At 42.7% G+C, this 15,585-nt stretch overlaps 1 protein-coding gene across 2 annotated transcripts in view; it reads left to right on the top strand.

The window, feature by feature from the left end:
• Positions 1-12,342: 12,342 nt before the first annotated feature.
• The window catches only part of SLC9A8 (solute carrier family 9 member A8), a 70,445-nt gene continuing 67,202 nt past the window's right edge, over positions 12,343-15,585 (top strand). For both annotated transcript variants that reach the window (XM_083358016.1, XM_083358017.1), the window contains exon 1: positions 12,343-12,410. In XM_083358016.1, coding sequence (XP_083214142.1) covers positions 12,397-12,410 — 14 coding nt within the window. In that variant the 5' untranslated portion in view covers positions 12,343-12,396. The remainder of the gene's footprint in view (positions 12,411-15,585) is intronic.

Here is a 15,585-nt window from a genome sequence, read left to right as displayed (position 1 = left end):
GGACGATGTTAATCCGTCTTTGATGACAACAACTTGGCCAGAACGATGGCAACTAATCTCTGGCACTAGCAGAGGCCTCCCTTGTCTGCTCTCCTCACTCCTCTTTGACCTCACTCCATGTAATACCTTTTATCTCCCCCAGCTGATCCTATAAAGAAAATAAACCCCTTACCTCCCACTAAAAGACATATGTCAAACTCTTCCCTAACTCTCCCTCTGCCTAACTTACTCCAACAAGGGAAAGGAATTTAAACTCCCCAAACTACCCTCTCTCCCTCTCTTCATTTGGCCTGCCCTCAATGAAAGAGAAAGAAACAATAAAACTTCACATTCCCCCCCACCTCCCCTCTCTCTGTCTGGCCTGCTTCAAGCAAACAGCTCAACCAACCACTCTCACCCTCTCTCTGTCTGGTCTGCTTCCAGAAAATGGCTCCAGCAACTACTCTCACCCTCTATCCCTCCCTGCCTGGCCTTCTTCAAGCAAACAGCTCCAGCAACTACTTTCACTCTCTCTATCCCTCCTGCTTTCATCCGACTTGCCCGTAACGAAGCAAAAAAAGCAAATGCAAAACCCCCAGCTTCTTACTATCTCTTTGATCACCAAGACTTCTCTCTTCCTCCTTTCTATCAGTTTCCTCCTCCTTTTTCTTCCCTCCTCCAAGCCATGCCCTGCCGCCAGACGCATGGCAGCTTCTGGAGCTCCTCATCTTTCTGCCTAACCGGCAGGGCTCCTTCAAAGCCTCTCAGATGGCCCCATTCTCACCCCAACTCCACTACATGTGCATTGAATGAATGCTACTTCTATCAGCAAAATCATTGATGTAGAGTAGACTGAAGAGTGAACGGAGGAAGCAGAACTTCAAAAAATCAAGTTGCTGTGGGAAACACTACATGCAGATAATAATGACAAGGCCTTTGATGATACAAAATCAACAAACAAGGGCTGAATTACTGTGGTGAAATGGACTTGTTCTTTCCCACACACTTCTCCATTTGCATTTATAAATATGCATTATTTTATAAGCACTAAGGAAATAAAAAGGGACGCGGTGGCTCAGTGGGTTAGGACGTTGAGCTTGTCGATCAGAAGGTCGACAGTTTGGCGGGTCGAATCCCGAGTGCCGCGTAACAGAGTGAGCGCCTGTTACTCGTCCCAGCTTCTGCCAACCTAGCAGTTCGAACGCATGTAAAAATGCAAGTAGAAAAATAGGGACCACTACGGTGGGAAGGTAACAGCATTCCGTGCGCCTTTGGCGTCTAGTCATGCCGGCCACATGACCACGGAGACGTCCTCGGACAAGCGCTGGCTCTTCGGCTTTGAAACGGAGATGAGCACCGGCCCCTAGAGTTGGAAACGACTAGCACGCATGTGCGGGGGAACCTTTACCTTTACCTTTAAGGAAATAAAAGGACAAGCCAAGTTCTTCAGAACCAGCTCTTGCTGAAACAAAATACTAGTTACCCATCAATATGTTACCAAGACAGAATGTTTTAGTATGGTTTTATCACCCTTCTAAATGTTTATTCAACTACCATTCCACAAAGTAGGAACTTTTTTCCCCAGCAGCAGAGCTGTTCTATCTTTTCTCCACCCTCACAATTTGATCTATATAGATTAAACTTTTAATCACATGCCTGGAGTTGCTCCAGACTCTTGTTTGTAAGGGCACAAGCAGAGAGTACAAAATACCTGCATGTGTCTTCCACTTCATGTATATCCTCTCTTTATCCCAATTAAAGTAAGGATGTGAAGTTCTCTGGATCTGAAGAGAAAATGTGCTTCAGATCATGTGCATCAGCATATATGCAGCACCTCTTGGCAAGTCTTACAGCAGACATATTTTCCTGAAATTGTGTTGCAGCTTTGTGGAGCAGATATAAATTCCAAGAAAAAAAATAAAGATACTATGCTTTAAGGATCTGCAGACTAGGTCTACATCCATGCCATTAACATCCCACCCCTGATTTTTTTTTGCCTTTGAATCTGAAGTATTGCACTGTCCTAATACAAAAAGCTGTACTTTTTACTAACCATAACTGTTATGTACTAAGCTTGTGGTACCACACCACGTGAGCCAACAGCTCCCTTGAAACCTAGACAGACTGTCTCCAGCCTGCAGTTGGTCTACCTTGGCGGGAAGCATGGTTCCATTCTATTGGCTGCTGCTAGAAGGTTGGACTGTGTATATATATTGTGGCTGGGCATGGCCCGGGTTAAGCTCTGTCTTAACTAATAAAGGATGTGTTGCTTTCTGAACAACTGTCTGTATTCATTCCTGCTCACCTGAGCCCATGACATAACAGTGGCGACGAAGGTGGGATCCTGCTTCACTGCCTGAAAGAGCTTAAGTCAGTGAGGGGTCAGCAAGATGCACTGGTGGGAAGAGGCATTTCCCCCACCTCTCCAGGCCTGCTAGTAACGTTACACTAGCAACCGCGTGCTCAGTGAAAGCATTCCTGAGCCCTCAAAGCAGGATCCGTGAGCACCGGAATCAAGAAAGATGCTGAAGGTCGGCAAACTCAGAAAGTTCAACATCAAGCATCCAGAAGATTGGCCATCTTACCTCTCGGAGGTAGAAAACTATTTACGCACTAACCAGCAAGGCCTAAAAGCTGCCACATTGGTATGTGTTTGCAGACCAGCAACTTTCGACTTAGCTGAAAATCTCTTCATGCCAACACCCATTGAAGCCATATCATTTGCAGATCTCAAAAGTTGACCGGACATTTTCAGTCGAAAATGTCAGAGATGGCATAGCATTTTAAGTTTGATCAGAGAGTACAGTTACCCGGAGAGACAGCGTCAGAATTTATTGCGGGCCTAAGGCAGGCCACACGCCTCTGCAAGTTTTCGAACTTAGAGGAATGCCTGAGAGACCAACTTGTCTGCGGTCTCAGAGACAGAACATTACAGCAAAGACTGTTCGCGAGACCCAACCTCACTTTCTCAGAAGCTCAGGACGAGATCATGGCCGCAGACTGTGCAGCCAACCAAAAACCTGAGGGTTGAAGATTCAGTTCATTCCGAGGTCGCCAAACACATCAAAGAATTGTCAGGAGACGAAGAACTCGAATTCAACAAGCTCCTACAACCGAGCGCGCAAAACCGGAGAAGCCAGCAAAAAGAGAACGATTACAAGGCAGTTCTCTTACCTAGATGTAAGGGGTGCAGAGGCAGCCATCTTTGCGCCAGTTGCAGATTCCACTTGGCCACATGTGGAGCATGCGGAAGGACCGGCCATATTGCCGTGGTCTGCAGAGCCCGCCAGAGAGACAGGCCACCCAAGCAACAGTTGGAGGAGCGAGCTAGGAGAGATACTGGGGCCCAGGGTCCATTTAGTGTGGGATTCTTCAATAGTTGGAGAAGCATTTGCCGCACTGGGGCTCATCGCCCACTCAAGCCCAAACTCAAGCTCACAGTAGAGCTACAAGGAGTTCTTTGTAAAATGGAGTTGGACTCCGGCTCGGCTGTATCCATCATTTCGCAAGACACATTCAACTGTGTTTGCAGGCGCAGCAACAAGTGGGTTAAACTAAAGCCCTTTGTTTTTGTGTTAACTGACTTTCAGAACACTAATGTTAAGGTTAAGGGGGAAGCATCTGTACTGGTAAAATTTAAAGGGTTTTTGGGGCACCTGGATGTCATAGTAGTAGAGGGACAAAGAACGAGTCTTATAGGACTCGATTGGTTTGATGCCCTGGGCATTCAAATTACAGGCATTAACCGAACTCAGACAGCAGAACTCATGACCATTTGTGAGGAATTTGCAGATGTTTTTGAGTCAAACCTGGGAACTTATAAGGGGCTGCCAATTTTGTTCAAATTAAATCCTCTCGTTGTACCCATCAGAATTAAACCTAGGAGGGTTCCGTTTGCCCTGAAGCACAAAATTGATTCAGAAATTGATATGCTCATGGAACAAGGCATTCTAGAGCCTTTTGATGGGGGGGGGAGTGGGAAACTCCTATCGTCATCCCTCTGAAGCCTAACGGGGAGTTTCGTATATGCGCAGACTATAAATGTACATTGAATAAGGCTCTTAATCAACATGCTTACCCAGTTCCTGTAGTCAGCCATATTTTGGCTTCGTTGCAAGAGGGAACTATTTTTGCTAAGCTCAACTTAGCGCAAGTGTATCAGCAATTGCCAGTTGGTGAGACCACAGCCGCGGCTCAAACAATCGTAACTCACAGGGGAGCATTCAAAGTCAAGAGCTTACAGTTTGGAGTCAGTGTGGCACCAGGTATTTTCCAAGGGGTTATGGAACGCACACTTAAAGGTATTCAGGGAGTCTGCCCCTATTTTGTCGATGTTCTCATTGCCAGAGAATCCACTGAAGTATTGGCCAATAGGCTCAGGGCTGTTTTACAGAGGCTTCGCGATGCAGGCCTCAAATTAAAGAAAAACAAATGTAGTATTGGGGTTTCATCTATGGAGTTTTTGGGGTTCTGCATCGATGCTAATGGAATACACCCCACAGATTCAAAAGTGAAGGCCATTAAAATGGCTCCAAGGCCAAAGTCAAAAGGGGAGCTGCAGGTGTTTTGGGGCCTCCTCAATTTTTATCACACATTTCTACCTCATAAGGCTGCCATAGCAGAGCCCCTACACAGGCTGCTTGATAAAAAAAGCCCCATGGAAGTGGTTGCCCTCGCATGAAAAAAGCTTCCAAACTTTGAAAAGTCTCTTATCTGAAAAGTCTACTGTCACTCATTACATTGAGTCTAAACCACTTTGTCTTGCATGTGATGCATCTCCCTACAGGGTGGGGGCACTTTTAAGCCATGTTGAGAGAAATGGGAAACAAGTTCCCATTGCCTTTTATTCCAGAACCTTATCATCTGCTGAACGTAATTATGCCCAGATTGATAAGGAAGCATTGGCCATAGTGGCAGGTGTTAAAAAATTTCATGATCATTTACAGTATATGGCAGGGAATTCACTGTCTACACAGATCACAAACCTCTTTTGGGGTTGTTTACAACAGACAAACAAACTCCTCACATACTTTCACCCAGAATGTTAAGGTGGTCCATATTTTTGTCTGCATACACTTTTAAGTTACTTCATAAACCAGGGAAGGAAATGGGCCATGCAGATGGCCTAAGCAGACTGCCACTGCCACTAATGGAGCCTGACCCTGCATCTGCTGCTAAAATATTGTCTATTCAGGATTTACCCAAATTTCCCCTTCATGCTGGGGACATTGCTGCTGAAACTGCCTCAGATAAAATTCTGAGCAGGGTATTGTCTTGGGTATACACAGGGTGGCTGGATAAAAGTCCAGGATCAGAATTCCAAAGTTATTTTGTCAGGAAACATGAGTTGTCTGCTCACAAGGGCTGCATTTTATGGGGCAACAGAGTCGTAATTCCCACCTTATTGAGGGATAGAGTCTTACAATCTCTACATGAAGGCCACCCTGGCATTGTAAGGATGAAGGCCTTAGCTAGAAGCTACCTTTGGTGGCCAGGTCTAGATAAGGCTGTAGAGGATCAAATTCATGGTTGCTATACCTGTCAGCAATCTCGGCCTGAAATGCCTCAGGCCCCATTTCACAGGTGGGAAGAAACACATATGCCCTGGTCCAGGGTTCACATTGATTATGCTGGGCCTTTTCAGGGACAACTTTTCCTGATAGTTGTAGACAGCCATTCCAAATGGCTGGAGGTCACCCCAGTTCCTAATATGACTACTGCTAGGACCATCCAGGTGCTGAGAAAACTCTTTGTAACACATGGGTTGCCTGACGTTCTGGTTTCTGATAATGGGGCTCAATTTACTGCTGCTGAGTTTCAAGCTTTTCTCAGGGCTAACCTCATCAGGCACACTACATCTGCACCATTCCACACTTCATCGAACGGACAAGCCGAACGGATGGTAAGGACTACAAAGGATGCACTCAGGCATATTATCACAGGTGACTGGCATCACAGACTGGCTGATTTTCTGCTCTGCCAGCACTCCACTCCCTGCACAGCTACAGGTAAAAGTCCTGCTGAGCTTCGTTGGGGGAGACGATTAATTACTAAACTGGACAGATTGCATCCAGACTGCATGGCAGCAGAAGCCTCCAGGCCGAGGGGGTTGCATATGGGTGATCTGGTCTGGGCCGGAAACTATGGGCCTGGGCAATTGTGGGTTCCTGGTAAGGTAACCAAAGTGTCAGGGCCCCTATGTAGTGGGGTTGGAGGGGGATCGTCAAATAAGAAGACATATTGACCAATTAAGGAAAAGGTTTCCAGAACGGTCATTAAGTAAGGACCATGGCATAAGTCCCTCCAGAGGCCCTCACAGAGACACCCAAACCAGCCCACACCAAGACCACCAGGGTTTTCCCCCATCAGTAGAAATGGGTTCCGAGGATGCACCAGAAAGCTTGGAGCTGCAACATGGACCCCCTGATCTGGCAGACCAGCCAAATCTCAGAAATCGCTGCACTTATGCTGCAGAACAGGCTGACTCTGGGGTGGGCCAACCTGCTGAGGCCAGCCAGAGTGTGTCCCTTCCCCTAGACAACAGAGCACAAGGGGACCTGGGTCTACCCAGCCCGCCGGGTAACTTGGTAGACCACAAAGTGGGGGAAACACCAAGGCGTTCATCTCGGGTACACAAACCTCCAGCATATCTATCTGATTATGTTGTAAAATGAGTGTAATACAATGTATGTGAAAAGTGTACACTACCTACAGAAATAGGGGCGGTTTGAACTGTCTGGGTGCAAGCCCTTTGTTCTTTAATCTCATTGTAGTCACGTTTGTAAAGGTCATGTTATACATACACTGAATGAAAAAATACCATTACTTATTATTTGTATTTTGTTTATTTGTATGTTGGTTATTGGGAGTGATTAATAGGTCTTGGCTGTTATCAAGTTGTTGGGAAAATTAGTTTCGTCTTAGGGGGAAGGAGTGTTATGTACTGAGCTTGTGGTACCACACCACGTGAGCCAACGGCTCCCCTGAAACCTAGACAGACTGTCTCCAGCCTGCAATTGGTCTAGGCTGGGCACGGCCCGGGTTAAGCTCTGTCATAACTAATAAAGGATATGTTGCTTTCTGAACAACTGTCTGTATTCATTCCTGCTCACCCGAGCCCACGACATAACAATAACAATACAGGTAGTCCTCAGCCTATGACCACAATTGAGCCCAAAATTTATGTTCCTAAGTGAGAAATTTGTTCAGTGAGTCTTGCCCCACTTTATGATTTTTCTTGCCACATTTGTTAAGTGAATCACTGCAGTTGTTAAATTAGTAACATAGTTGTTAAGTGAATCTGGCTTCCCCATTGACTTTGCTTATCAGAAGGTTGCAAAAGGTGATCCCATGACCCCGGGACACTGCAACTGTCATAAATGTGAGTCAGTTATTAAGCATCCAAATGTAAATCACATGACTATGGGAATGCTGCAATGGTCATGTGAAAAATGGTCATAAGTCATTTTCAGTGCTGTTGTAACTTCTAACGGTCACTAAGTGAACTATTATAAGTTGAGGACTACCTGTACATCTAATGTAAGAATATTCTTAAATTCTTTTAGTGAGTCACTATAGAGTCCTTGACTTACAAACAGAATTGAATCTGGAATTATGGTCATAAGTCAAGGTGGCTGTTAAGCAGGTCACCATGTGACCATGCCCAATTTTATGACTATTTTTGCAGCAGCCATTAAATGAATCCATTTTCCCTAATGGGTGGTGGTTTTTTGCCAGAAACCATAAGTAAACACTGAAAAAGTCATGGTCAAATTCAAGTTGGTTACCAGGTGCCCAAAATGTAATCACATGACTGGGGGGAGGGGCAGAATTTGCAGCTGTCGGAACTTTAAAAAGAGATTGTAAGTAACTCTAGGGAGGTCCATTGTAACTTCAGCTGGTCACTAAATGACCAGTATCTGGTATTTGCTTCAAAGGGATGTTTTGATAAAGAATATGCAAATAGAATCAAAATCAAATAAAATGATTTTGACATTGCTGCTACTCTACCGTTGCCTCTTTGCCCAACCTAGTTTCTTGCCTGGTTCCTCCTTGTGTTTACTAATTGAGCTGAAACCACCTTCCCAAAGTAGGCAACCAATGATTTTTCTCACCCCAAAGTTTCTGAGGAATGCAATTCTACCTTTTGTATCAGTTTCTTCTACTAATATTATTAGATAACATTCACCTGAAGGGATGGAGATTATACAAGTAGATCTGCTTACCTTTATATTATTTTATGCAGTATTGTATATCATAGGATATTATATTATAGTAAACATAGGTAGTCCTTTATTTACAACCATTTAATTAGTGACCAAAGTTTCAAGAAGCCTTGATGTGCAGTGGTTAGGATGCAGCATTGCAGGCAAACTCTGCCTGCAGTCTAGAGTTTGATCTTGAAGGGCTTAAGGATAACTCAGCCTTCCATCCTTCGAAGGTTAGTAAAACTAGGATCCAGATTGTTGGTGGTAATGTGCTGACACTGTAAAACACCCAGAGAGTGCTGTAAATTACTATGGGGCTGTGGGAAGTCAGCCCCACAGAGAAGGAAATATTAAAAGGTCAAAAAAATATAGTTCCTCAAAGGATCTTAAAGAGGAAGAAAAGCATGCCCAGTTTTTCTTAATAGCCCCAGGTCTCCCTTCCTCAAGCAGAAACCAGCTCTATAGAAATGCAGATGTAAATCCAGGAAGGTTGGAGCTAGAAGCTTAGCACTGAAAAAAGTGACCTGCAATTGATCCTCACACTTACAACCATGGTAGTGTCCCCATGATTACGTGATCAAAATTTGCACACTTTGCAACCAGCATGTATTTATGATGTTTGCAGCATCCTGGGGTCATGTCATTACCCTTTGTGACCTTCCCAGCAGGCTTCCAACAAGCAAATGGGAGAAGCTGGATTCACTTAATTACCATGTAATTAACCAAACATATGTGGTTAAAAAAATTGTAAAATTGGACGCAACCGCCTCATTTAGCAACAGAAGATCCCAGCCTAGTTGTGGTTGTAAATCAAGGATTACTTTTATACACTGGTGATAACACAAAACATTGTTTTAAAAATGCACAAGTAAAACAATGTCCTCTCATTAATAAGCCACATTAACATGACTTATATGAAGAATAACAAATGGTCAGGGAATGGATTTCTGAATTCCCAGTAAATGCTTACTTTTTAATAAAGTGTTTGGATATTTTCCTATTTTAAATCCAAGTAGGGTATTTCCTGCATTGCTCAGTATGATTTTGCTGTTTATTTATTCTCTGTGGACAGCCTGAAGGTTGTTGCGAAATGACTGACACAAAGGCAATTGATTTAAATGTGAATCTCAGTTTTATTTCCCTTCCTCCAGGCACAGTTTAACATTAAATGAATCAGTCTTCCATTTGCTTTGCAAGCCCAAGCATTTTCCTTGTAGAAACCAAATGAAACCAAGCATTTTCCTTGTAGAAACCAAATGAAGTCTAAGGTTTGGGTACTTTACATTTTTGAACGATCAGAACTATCAGAAAGAACAGAAAATCAGAACGCTTCCTGTCTCCCAAATTTTAGATAAAATATACGAGGAAAGGGACTGGAAAATAACTTCATTTAAATAGCCAACAGTACCAAATATTCTGCAATGTGTATTAAAGAATAACCCTTTTTTCTATATTATGTCTGAGTTTTCTTATTCCTAGATTTTCCTGCAAGATTCAAAATATCAATGCACATTAAAATGTTTAGTGTATGACTATCCACATCAAGTTATTTACTCAGAATTCCGTATATTGTATCAGGGGAATCTGTTTAGACTACTTAGAAGAGAGGTCCCCATCCTTTTGGGCACCAGGGACCGGTTCCGTGGAGAAAGGTTTTTCCATGGACCGGAGAGTGCGTGGTTTTGTATGCTGCCTGCATCCTGCAAATGGGGCTTCGCTTGTTTGTGCAGACCAGTTGCTGGCATGCCGTGGCCCAGTATTGGTCCACGTACTGGAGGTTGGGGGACCCTTGACCTAGAAGATTAAAGACAACTAATTTACTACTACATCAGAGCACTGGAGGAGAAAATGTCTTATGCAATCATATAAATTCTTGACTGTATTTAAGAAAAAGAATTCAGCTAGCATGTTTAATAAATACTTATTAACTGGATAGCCGACAACCACAAATGAAAGCTCTATATAGAAACTCTTCTGTAAAAATTATTATATTTATGCATTGCTACGATGAATTTGGAGAAAATCCCAGAGCTGGGATAAACGTGTCTGTCTGCGGTTTTATTCATTTTCTATTCTTAGGTAAGCAAAAAATGCATTTCTCCTTCAATTATGTAGCATGAGGTACAAAGAAGAATTAAAACAACAGAATCCAAATATTGTGCTAAGTCATAATGTGATTTGATTGATTTTGACTTGACAAAGTATGTGTATCATTATGGTTTTAAACCATGGTTTATAGTTTAGCATACTGTGCAGGTTTAAAGGTAAAGGTAAAGGTTCCCCCGCACATGCATGCTAGTCGTTTCCAACTCTAGGGGCCGGTGCTCATCTCCATTTCAAACCCAAAGAGCCAGCGCTTGTCTGAGGACGTCTCCGTGGTCATGTGGCTGGCATGACTAGATGCCAAAGGCGCACGGAACGCTGTTACCTTCCCACCGTAGTGGTCCCTATTTTTCTACTTGCATTTTTACGTGCTTTCGAACTGCTAGGTTGGCAGAAGCTGGGACGAGTAACAGGCGCTCACTCTGTTACGCGGCACTCGGGATTCGACCCGCCAAACTGCCGACTTTCTGGTCGACAAGCTCAGCGTCCTAACCCACTGAGCCACCGCGTCCCGTGCAGGTTTAGCCAATTGCAAATTAATGAATTAATTTATAGTTAATTCATAGATTGTTTTAACACTATGCAAGAATCCAGTCTATAGGCTTTTGTTTTAATTTTCTAATTATGGGACTTTCAAATAGTTTGTGCTTCCTTTCACCTTCAAAAGCTTTGCCAAAGGGGAAATGAGTGAAAGCAGAAAGAATTGCTCTGTATACCCAGACTGTGAAGTAGAATTTATAATGAAGAACATCTGCACCTTAGGTTTAAAGGAAAGAGGAAGATGGTTATTGTTGTGGGGAAAACAGGAGAAGGGAGTAATTCGGTATGTTTGCTGCTTCAAGTTACTTATAATAAAGGAAAGAGAAAAAGTGAATAAATAAATTGCGGCCTCCCCTTATTTAAGTCTCTTGCCTACAAGTCTACCACCCAGTTCAGGAGATGGATGAAGAGGAACACTTCCATTCTGTTGCTCACTTATCAGTTTGCTTAAAATAATCTTTTAAAAACTTATACATAGGTATCAAATCTTTCAGTAATTACCCATGAAAATAAACTATCTTTGACTGCTCTAAATTTCCTATTCATCATTTTCAATCTTATTTTGTTTTCCATTCAAGTTAAAGTGAGCTAATGTGTTAACTTACCTTTCTCAGAGTGAAAGATCTCTAACAAACAATGTTTTTGGACAGGGTAGTGGTGGAGGATAATCTTTAGTTTTTTTTGTTATAATTCAAATTAAAAATAATTAAATAGTTCACACATATTAAGCCATATTGTGATTTGTCCATTTACTACTTGCATGTTTGCATGTTATGCAAACATAGCTTATTTACTATTCCATTGGAAAACACAATGATGTAAATTGCCACATAGTACTTAAGTATAGTACCTGGTTTTAAAATACTATCCTATATGTTAAACTAATGGCAAACCACTTGGAAAAAAAGTTGCTGAGAAAACTCCAGGGACTTTTTAGTCTAGTCCCCAGGAATCCAAAGCTGACTAAAAGGCACGCAAAAAAAAAAGGCAGAATTCCACAGAGCACTATTTAAACAATCACAATTTATGGGTTGTGAGAACGCAGCCAGTGGTTGGATTCATCAAACATGAATAGTAATTCCAACGTAGTATGGCTTGGCGTGCCAGATTCATTTTGAAAATTGTATTGACACACCATAGTTAGGTTACTCCTAAGTAATCATGTTTGATTGATTCCTCAAAGTTTCGCTCTTTCCACACCAAGAGTAATTGGTTCCCACATGGCCACACCTGAGCAACAGGGAGGTGCCACGGCTCGGAAGCCTCCCAAACAGTTGGAGAAGTGACGCGCTACCCTACAAGGCCGGATATGCAAATGTAGTTCATGACGTAACGCCCCACCCACGCGGCAATGTCGTAATAATCGAGACCCGGCGCTAAACCTCAATTGCCCCTCCGAATCCTTCTTTGCATCTTGCTTGCCATAGAGATGCGTCGTACCAGTTCCAGAGCGTCGCAAACAAGAACCCGGAAGTCGCCTCGGATAGTGTAGTAGTTCTGACGCCCGACGGTGCGGGGAGGGGGTGGCTGGGAGGATCGCCCCGTTAAGATTTGAAGAAGCGAGCCAATGGCGCAAGCGGAGTGAGTGGTTTCTCTTTAAGGGCTCTGGGCGTGGGGAACGAGACGAGGAGGTGGGAATACCTGTCGGGACGGAGGGGTTTCAGCGGTGCTAGATTTGCGGTGGGTGAAAGGCCGCGGAGAAAAAAACAACAACAACGCGAGACTTTCACCCCATCTGTAGTCCTGGAGAGTGTGAGAGAAACCTACGTCGGCCCCTTCCTTTGCACTCCAGCTCCCCACAGAACAGTCACCCAGTATCATGTCATTCTAACCTGGGGCTTTCTAGATCAGCGTTTCCCAACCTTAGGAACTTGAAGATGCGTGGACTTCAACTCCCAGAATTCCCCAGCCAGCTATGCTGGCTGGGGAATTCTGGGAGTTGAAGTCCACGCATCTTCAAGTTCCTAAGGTTGGAAAACGCTGTTCTAGATTATGGGAGGTTACGATTCCACTCGTCATCCTGGCCTTTCCGGCCAGGTCTCTTCTTTGCTCTGTTGAAATACGATTCCTGACACCTCAGCTGTCATTGTTGGGCTGGCTGGTGGGGACAGAGTCGAGCACCCCCGAAGGACCCCTGATTGGGGAAGGCTGGGAGGGATGACACCGTCCCATCCCCTGCAGATGTAAACGAGGAGCTGAAAGGTGTCTTCAGTGTTGGATGTGGGAGGCTGAGTCATTTCTCAGCCAAGTTCCAGGAAATGCAGAAGTTAAGCTATTGGTATTGTTTAAAACACATATATGAGAGCCAGTTTGGCCCAGTGGTTATGGCAACAGGCTAGGAAGCAGAGGTACTGCCTTAGTGATGAAAGCCAGAGGGAGGATTTTTTGGCCAGTCATTCTCTTTCAACTCAACCCACCTGACTGGGTTGTTGTTGTGGGGAAATTAGGAGGAAGGTGTGTTAGATATGTTTGCCACTTGGTAAAAAATGATAAAGGCGGGATTTTGTTGTTGTTGTTAGCTGCGAAGTCGTGTCCGACCCATCGCGATCCTATGGACAACGTTCCTCCAGGCCTTCCTGTCCTCTACCATCTTCTGGAGTCCATTTAAGCTCACGCCTACTGCTTCAGTGACTCCATCCAGCCACCTCATTCTCTGTCATCCCCTTCTTCTATTGCCCTCAATCTTTCCCAGCATTAGGCTCTTCTCCAGTGAGTCCTTCCTTCTCATTAGGTGGCCAAAGTATTTGAGTTTTAGCTTCAGGATCTGGCCTTCTAAAGAGCAGTCAGGGTTGATCTCCTCTAGGACTGACCGGTTTGATCGCCTTGCAGTCCAAGGGACTCGCAGGAGTCTTCTCCAGCACCATAGTTCAAAGGCCTCAATTCTTTGGCGCTCAGCCTTTTTTATGGTCCAACTTTCACTGCCAAAGGCGGGATACAAATAGAGAAATATTGACTACAGAAATTTGTAAGCAGAGCATCCTAAGTGGAAGAGGAAAGATGTTCTTGCCAGGTCATGAAAAGAAAGTTGCAATGATAATTACAGGTTGCAATGATAATTAAAAGAATAGCATCCTCCTTTGCTTATTGGATATCAGTGCAAGAATTACAGCATTATTTCAAACTGCATTAGTGCTAAAACCTGAACAAACACAATTGGTCTTATATGATATTTTTACATCCATTTTTTATTGTTTAAAAATACTTGGTATTTTTATATTGAATGTATCCATGTTTGGGATATCAAAGGTATTATAGAACTGAAATTGAAATTTGCCAAATATGACTTTACATACAAATATAATTATCAGCTTTTTGCCCAAAGAAGAATATATTTATTAGTTTGTGGACCTAAACAAAAAAACAGTTTGGTGTAATGGTTAAGACTCCAGGCTAGAAATTGGAAGATTGTGAATTCTGCGTATGCATTAGGCACAAAGCTATCTGGGTGATATTGCACTAGCAAACTACAATGCAAAATATTGCCAAGAAAACTACAAGGACTTGTCCAGGCAATTGCCAGGAGTCAAGGATGAGTTGAAGACACAAAACAGAGATCAGCAAAATAGGAGTAGGTAATCTGGAGCCCTCTATATCTTTCGGTTGAAAAAAAAATATTTGCTTTGATTTGGGGAGTTTTTCTCCAAAATATCTAGAGGATGCTAGATTATCTATCCTTCCACAAACTCTTCTCAACACTGAATGAATAAAACAAAATAGTTCATACATTAGTTATCCTGAATAAGAGAAGATAATTTTGACCTTTGTGCGTTGAGCCCAAATCAACACTATGTTCATTCACGGATTGTCCCCATTTGGCCTCATGTACTGTGCTTTGTCAGAAATGGGTTTTGCTTGTAAGTAGCTCCACGTGTTGCCAAGTGCTTTTTATTCAAGCCATGATAAAAGAAGCAGTTTCAATTGAGAGAAATCTTTAAGGAGAAGTTCAAGAATATGCCAGTCTCTATTTATTTCAGTGCTTACACTAAACACAATACTATCATCTGGATTAGAACAGGATATGAAATAAAAAAGAATAAATAATTCTCCATGTTCAGAGGGGGATGCAGATTAACATATACAGTTGGAGTCTTTCTCCTCTCTTTGGAATAATTGATCACAAATATTTTCATCTTTACTCTTAATCTGATACATTGTGAAAGCCATTTGCTCTTCACTGTTTTGGGTCTTCATGCATTTTTATTTTTGTTTTGTATGAAGAAGTAAAATTTCAATATTTCAAATATCTCCGCTTTGAATATTTTCTGTTATCTTTTGAATGAATAGTTGTCTCATGGTGCATGAATAGTAATACCATCAAATATTTATATTTATTAACCATTCTTTTACTGATGTGGTAAAGTCATTATTTCCATCCCTATTGTATGTCACAGAAAACAATTAAAAATATTTTCATATGATTTTCCTGCAATAAGATGTGCCATGATTCTTGTTTCTTGTTCGTGCTGTTTATCAGATATTGCTGAACTACCGGTACATTGCTGCTATGTCCCAAAAATCACCAAGGTGGCCAGAGCTGATGGGAATTGAAATCAAACACTATCACACATTCACCAAGCCTGCAGTAGAGCAGATCACACATTCCTTCATTTAAGGCCTAGCTGCTTTAGCTCTCTAATGTAAAAGAAATCAATAATTCTCTAAGAAATCTGAGACAAAATCTTTTGTTCACTTTAAACTTTTCTGATAATTGTACCTAAGAAAACCATTGACAAGTATTCCTTCTTTATCAAAATTT

The sequence above is a fragment of the Vipera ursinii genome (assembly GCF_947247035.1).
Source record: "Vipera ursinii genome assembly, chromosome: 3".
Classification (NCBI taxonomy): domain Eukaryota; kingdom Metazoa; phylum Chordata; class Lepidosauria; order Squamata; family Viperidae; genus Vipera; species Vipera ursinii.
This window is presented reverse-complemented; position numbering and strand designations above follow the sequence as displayed.